The following is a 7,447-nucleotide window of genomic DNA, read 5'->3' on the forward strand; positions in this document are numbered from 1 at the left end:
ATGATATGGATATACATGATATATGATTCACAGGCAAGTTTTTGATTTCCTGATTTCTGTACTTAATACGATATAGTCCAGTTCGGTTATGGTTCTATTTATTGTAACCGTGCTTTACATACTCCCGCACATATTCGGCATCGACCCCCTCTTTCTGGCCGCGTTTCATGCCACGCGGTGCGTATACACGTTTGAGTGAGCCGCCAGCCTTAGGATCCCCGTTTCGCCCTATCTTGAAAGCTCCTTGTCCGAGAGCCCGCATTTTGGTGCCGCTTTTTGTTACATTTATGTATATTTTTTTCGGGGGCACGGCGGGGCCCCGTCCGTCATATACGGTTCTCGTTATTACATTGCGTAGGCCCGTAGACATAAACGTGGGTTGTGGGTAGACCGTTCGATTATGTTCGCGTTCGTATATTCTCGGTCCGTATATATGATATATGTATGTATATGTGTACGCGGTGTCGTACAACTTTCGTATGTATACATTTACGTTTGCTTGCCATGACTTGGGTATTAATGATAGATGGGTACGAGTGCCCAAATCGGGCACTAGTCACGGCCTACGGGGCTGGGTCGTGACACTTTAACTATTCTCTTAATACTTGTTAGAAGTCTTTCTTAGCCTTATAAGAGTTTCATGACCTCTCCGGGCCCGCGTTCGTTTAGTAACGGTACTAACGATACGAAATTCTTTCAAGGCGTAACACTCGTTTGTCATGACTTATATCCCGTGTATGCTCATGATGTTAACCCTCCATAAGCTCCTTCCCCAAAAATACGTCACTATTATGGAACGTTTTTAGCTCTTGGGAGGGTGAGGTGTAACAGCTCTAGACTCAAATGAATTGCCATAGAATGCAAATATGGTGATTTTTTTTTAAGTAGGGTGTACCCTCCTGGGGTTAATTAAGAGCAAAGATACTTCTCCGTGATAGTTGTTTCTACATTTAGGATGAGCCTTACCTCTACAAAATAGGCCCGTGCACCAATTAGCACGAAGATGTATTCCAAAAGAGGAGGTGAATGCAATTCTTGAGAGTTGTCATTCTTTTTCATCTGGTGGCCACCATATTGGTAATAGAACGGTGGTTAAAGGGCATCAATTTGGTTTTTCTATTAGCCTACTTTGTTCAAGGATGCACATGTTTTTGTGAAGACGTGTGATAGGTGTCAAAGGACGAGCAATTTTGCAAAGCATTATGAGATGCCTTTGAATAATATCACTGAGGTAGAGTTATTTGATTGCTACGGTATAGATATTATGGGGCTAGTCATACCATCAAAGGAAAAAAAGAATATTCTTATAGCAGTTGATTATGTGTCGAAGTGGGTGGAAGCAATTCCACTCCCTACCAATGATGCTAATGTGGTTGAAAAAGAACATTTCACGCGTTTTGGGACCCCAAGGGCCATTATAAGTGATGAAGGTACACACTTAAAAAACAAACTCTTGAACAATTTGTTGGCAAAATATAGAGTAAGGCACAAGGTGGTTACTGGATATCAACCTCAAACTAGTGTCAGGTTAAAGTATCAAATCGTGAAATTAAGAGAATTCTTGAGAAGACATTGAGCATTAACATGAAATATATTGGTCTTTGAAACTTGATGATGTACTTTGGGTGTATAGGACTTCTTACGAAACCCCTATTTTAACCTCTCCAATTAGGCTGGTTTTTGGTAAGGCATGTCATCTACCTTTTGAGCTTGCGAATAAGGCGTATTGGGAAATCAAGAAGCTCAATTTGTATATGGACGCAACCGGTGAAAAGAGGATGTTGCAATCATATGATCTTGATGAGTTCCACTTTAATGCATACGAGAATGCAAAATTATACAAGGAGAGGACCAATAGATGGCATGACAAACACATTCAACATTATGGTTTTGAGCTTGGGCAATTGGTGTTGTTATACAATTCAAGGCTCAGGTTATTTTGAGGTAGGTTGATGTTCGGCCTAAAATTGCATATATTTAGCCATTGTTGCCTCATAATTTAGTACTTTTAATTGTCTTTTGAGTATTATTTGATTAATTGGTGCTTAATATTATATTTTTACTTTGTAGGAATAAAGCGGTGTGAAGATGAAGAAATTTGGAGCAAACTTGAATTAAAGTGGAAAGAAAAAAAGAAAAGAAAGAAAGAAGGGAGACAAGGAATAGTGGCTTAATGTTTTGGTCATTATTGCCAATGATTAGTGGCTATTAATGTGACCAGGGGATAAATTGGAAGCAAACTGAGAAGCAAAACAAAAGGGCACTGGTCGACGAGTCAAATTTGATACATAATTGGTGCAATGCATTGTGCAGTTTTTGGATATTTACTTCTTCCTATTTAGTTTTGAACTGGGTTATTTTATCTGGGCTTTTTCCTATACCTATAAATATTCCATAAGTCACAATTTTTACATAACTTTGGATAGCTTGAAACCTTTAGGTCATAACTTTGGACCTAGAGAGAGCTTGGAGCCACCGTGGAGGCCATAGTTACAGGGTTTTATCTTCTCTTCTCTGTAACACTTATTTTGATATTTTTATTCGGATGATTTGTTATTTTTCCTCCATGTCTATGTGGAGCTAAACTCTTTAGTTCTAGGGCTTTGACACAAACATGAAAGTTGACGTTTGATTATCGTTATTGTCTATTGATTTTTCATATTTTGGGTTGCTTATTTATTCTTGATCTTAATTGTTTGATTATCTGGCCAATAGTTAGACACTATCTGTGGTGCGTGAATTGAACTTAAGAAAGGGAATTCACGTACGTAATAAGAATAAATAGAGTTTGTTCGATTTAATCATTTCGCTACTAAGGATAGAGATATACCCTTTAGCCTTACTTAGTTGAATACGGAGAAATAAATGCGTTGTTGTTACCTCTAACGACCATAGAGATATAGGCGTTCTAGTAGCATCTACAGGCTTGTGAGTAGTTCGAGAGAATATCATAAAGTTACAATTAACCCGTCAACTAGTAACCCATAGGTAGAACAATTTGAAAACTCAGTTGGATTGTTAGTGGTCATAGCCCTAGATCTATCTCTTCTCCGATAAAAATTTGCTCTTTCTTGTTTGAAGTTCATTATTTTTTGTCTTTTATTTTTAATTAGTTTACAAATATAATTTGGATTTTATTTCTTGTTTAGATAATTAGCATTAGTTTAATTTGATAAATAGTTAATTATAAGTTTCTGCGGGATCGATATCTGGACTTAAAAATCCTATATTACTTGTACGACCGCGTATACTTGCGTGTGCGTTAGGGAGCAACATAGGTTGAAGACCAAGTGGTTGGTACCGTTTGAAATAGTTCTTCTAACTACATATGGAGTGGCTGAGACAAAACCTCTTGAATCAAATAGGATCTTCTTGGTGGACGAGCAGAGAGTGAAGCACTATTTTAGAGAGGTCATTAACTGTGAAAAGACCTATATTTATCTCAAGGATACTTGGGACTGCTTGCGTCGTGCCGCGACATTTAATCAGACACTTATCGGGAGGTAACCCGAGGTTGTACAAGAAATATAAAGAACACAAAATAAAAAGCAAAAAGAGAGAAAATATAAAAAAGAGTCGTGCCACGACCAACACTTGTTGGGAGGCAACCCAATTTATCATTATTCTTGCATTTTTCTTCCTTTTGTAATAATATGTAGTGTACTTTTAATCTTGCAAGACTCAGAAAGGATAAAGAATGCAAAATAAGGAAAAAATGCCAAAAAATACCAACATTGGTTAGCAGCTGCGCCACCCATGCTGTGTAAAGTTGGCGAAAAAGGCCATAAAAATGTACTATGGGTAGTTCACATTCGCGGCACCCTCACGGGCTAGGGTGTCACAACTGCTCTCAACTTTTGAATTTTTTTACTTAACCAAAAAGCCCACCCCTCTATTTCATTCTTCTGTCAAATTTTCTAAGTCTTAAAAGGTGAAAACCATCTCCCATAATTCCCCAACATCCTCACCCATTGAATTCAAGTTCTCGTATCTTCAACTCATCAACAACACAAGGTAAAATGGTTCACGAAAAAGGAAAAGCAATTGCCTCCTCCACTGGTCTCCCCACAAAGAGAGGTGGTGAGAAGGTCCCCCCTCTAACGAATAAAAGAATAAAAAGGAGGGTGGGGGGGGGGGGGGGGGGGGGGGGGCGGCGGGAGCAAGAATCCCATTATGCCTATGCCCATGCCTCATGTCAAGACATGATACAGTATTAATTATGTCGAAGTTTGGGGAAAGATTTGCACGGGAGTTCAAATTGGATGGGCATATACATGAACGAGCTATGAACAAGACTCCCTCGAAATGGAACTTCCTAAAAATCCACAAAGTAATTCTTAAAATGGAGTGGAAGTCCATGTTAAAAAATCCCTGGCTAGCCAACATCAATTTGGTGGTGGAGCTATGTGCTAATATGTGTGACACTACTGATGGAGGGTATGCGAGAAGTGTTTAAATTTGGGGCATTGACATTTTTATAACCCGAACCACATTTTGTGTGACACTTAGGGCCCCTGATCACCCTTATTGAACTTTTGAATGTGTCACACTCCGAACCTGGGCCTGGGCGTAACACGACACTCGGTGCCTGATTGCATATTTCTGAATGAGCCACATGGCTTGCTGAATCAACAATGGACATGTACTGATACGTAATATAAGTTAAAACATGAATAGTATGAATAAAATATGTGACATCATAATAATACCGAAATTATTGTTTTAAAACATAAGTGCGTAAATAGTTTGAAAACATGATAGTGTAGCCTACAAGGCTGACTATAACTGAATACCTAACATGACATACTGACTAGTCTATGAATCCTCTGACATGTTTCTGAAATACTGAATTGTTGTTGGGACAAGGCCCCCAGCATACCCGACATGATTACTGGAAAGTAAAGATAATGCCCCGAAATAAGTGGGCCTCACCAACTGGCTGATACGATGATATCCTAACGAGCAGATCCATCATCTTGAAAATCAGTACCTGCATCGTGAAATATAGGCCCCGAGCAATAAAGACGTAAGTACACTGGAATTGTACTTGTATGTAAAGCCACTGAATGAAAGAATAGTAAATGTGGTGCTGGGGGAATAGGCAACCCAAATCAATAACATGGATACATGAAGTAATACTAAGCTGAAACTGTAACTGAAGCTGTAAACTGTAAGTTCTAACTGAAATCAGGACATGATCATGATCTGGCATGATGATGATGTAACATGAGTAAAGCATTTTTATGTGAGAGAGTTAGTGTAATCGACAAACTGAAATCACCACGTGAGTATGTGGAGTCAGGTCTCTGGATTGGCCAGCGAAGCAATCCTATAGCTTGCCGGAACATGAGACATGAACATGACATGAATGGATCCAATCAATAAATATGAAGGTATCGTCCTAACTGGGAAGAGACATCCACACCATACGTTGGCATATGTAGTTGTGTGTTTGAACCTTCTAAGTAAATCTATGCTACTCCCAAAAACACATACTATGAACTTGGTTGGCTTAAAAGGCCATGATTTTCATAGGCATGATTTGTATATAGTTTAACATGATTTGTGTGTGTATATATATATATATATATATATATATATATATATATATATATATATATATATATATATATTAACATGATTTGTGTGTGTGTATATATATATATATATAACTTCCATGAAACATGGGAACATGTAAATCTATAGAATGGAACAATATGGGTTCATGACTTGTATCTGAGACCTCATGGAAATGAAAACACGAGAATACATGGATTACAGACAGATTCCTGAAAATCGTAATGATATTCATGAATACAAGAAACTGAATCATGATTGGGCATGATACTATATGTATAACTTATTTATCTCTGAGGTTTATCATGAACGAGAAATAATTCTCTAACTCTTACGAGAAGTAGTATTTTCATGAATTAAGATGGCGTGGGAAAGAAAAATGATGTTCCCACACATAGATAGAAGCCCTATATCATGCCCCAAACCCGAATATGATAGACTGGGCTCTATATGCAACTATTATGAACTTACACAAATGATATGACATAACATACGAGACAACTGGGTAATACAAATAATTTATGTACGTAGTTGTGGCCCATGGCCCATGATATGCAACAGCATAAAAATGAACCCACATGTACTACTATGAAGCCTTCACGAATACCTTTTATTGAACAACTGATACAAATATCGGTACAGGGCCCCGACCTACTCGTAATCCCTACAAATACAAATACAAATACTAGACATGACACAGCTCCAGAAAGAGTGTCACGACCCAATTTGGCTAAGCCGTGCAGTCACTTACCTTTCCCACCTCAGTAAGAAAACCCTCAACCTAACGAAAGTAAAGACATAAATAAATAAATCAATTTAAGTGGAAAAAAAATAATCGCGTAAGTCTTACGCTATTATAATAGAAATAGTGCGAAAATAAGTAAAATACCCCCAGGGTCTGGTCTAAGCCATACAAGAGCATCTAATGAAAATATACAAGTCTGGAATATAATAATACATAAATCTGTCTATGTCTCATCATGGAAAAGTAAGACATAATAAGAGGAATCTTCAAGGCAGCGAACGTCACGTGCTCACCCTGGAAACTCAGTGCAATACTGATGGTGACAATCAGCCACGTGATATGGAAGCAGACCCAACCTGATACTCTGCATTCATAAAGGAATGCAGCAAGTGCAAGTCAGCACACAAAACAACGATCTTGGTAGGTATCATCGGCCGACTAAGTATAGCTAACATAATTCAGACAATAAAGCAGGATAGGCAGATAAATCAACAAGTATAAGTCAAACACAATCAGAAACAAGTAACAATACCCGTATGATCTCAACATACATTACTTTATCTAAAGGGTATGTAGCTTCTCAATTAATTTTATTGAAGTCATCATACGCTTCATCCTCGGTACAACTTATCATAAACCACGTTCTATAAATCCTTCAAATCATACTCTGTAAACTATCAACATCATCATGCTTAAGGAAACTCTAATCTGATCATAGCAACTTGGAACTCAACTCTATGAGTAAAATCCTTGAATAACTACTGATTTTGGCCATATAACCTTTCTTAAGGGATTCATGAGACTTATATCATGCATTCACTACACTTATAAGCTTTGAAATTCATAGTCTACATAGGAAAATAACACACATCGTGCATAGTGGCGAGTGCATAGTGGCGAGTCAAGAAATAGCCTCATGTACCTTTTAAGACAATCCTTCAATGGAGATGATGGAATCAAACTTCTTCCCAATTTAGTCTATAATAAGGAAAACAAGGCTTCTATCAACAAGGGGAAAATATAACAACTAGCCGATAATGGAAATCTAATATATACTTGATTCTACGGCATCTATCTTCACCTAACTCCTTTCTAATCCTCACAAGACCATCAATAACACATGGC

At 37.8% G+C, this 7,447-nt stretch overlaps 1 protein-coding gene across 1 annotated transcript; it reads left to right on the forward strand.

Moving 5' to 3' along the window:
- Window positions 1–1,264: 1,264 nt before the first annotated feature.
- Window positions 1,265–1,943, forward strand: LOC132046096 (uncharacterized). The gene is made up of 2 exons (XM_059436639.1): window positions 1,265–1,527; window positions 1,634–1,943. The coding sequence occupies exons 1-2, from the start codon at window positions 1,265–1,267 to the stop codon at window positions 1,941–1,943; spliced, it is 573 nt and encodes a 190-aa protein (XP_059292622.1).
- The last annotated feature ends 5,504 nt before the right edge of the window (window positions 1,944–7,447 follow it).

Source organism: Lycium ferocissimum, unplaced genomic scaffold (genome assembly GCF_029784015.1).
Source record: "Lycium ferocissimum isolate CSIRO_LF1 unplaced genomic scaffold, AGI_CSIRO_Lferr_CH_V1 ctg9399, whole genome shotgun sequence".
Taxonomy (NCBI): Eukaryota; Viridiplantae; Streptophyta; class Magnoliopsida; order Solanales; family Solanaceae; genus Lycium; species Lycium ferocissimum.

Excerpts from the sequence above, each read along its gene's own strand:
- LOC132046096 (XM_059436639.1), top strand. The coding sequence starts at position 1,265 with ATGGGGCTAGTCATACCATCAAAGGAAAAAAAGAATATTCTTATAGCA. Across the intron at positions 1,528-1,633 it reads CAACCTCAAACTAGTGTCAG|GACTTCTTACGAAACCCCTA; the intron begins GTTAAAGTATCA and ends TTGGGTGTATAG.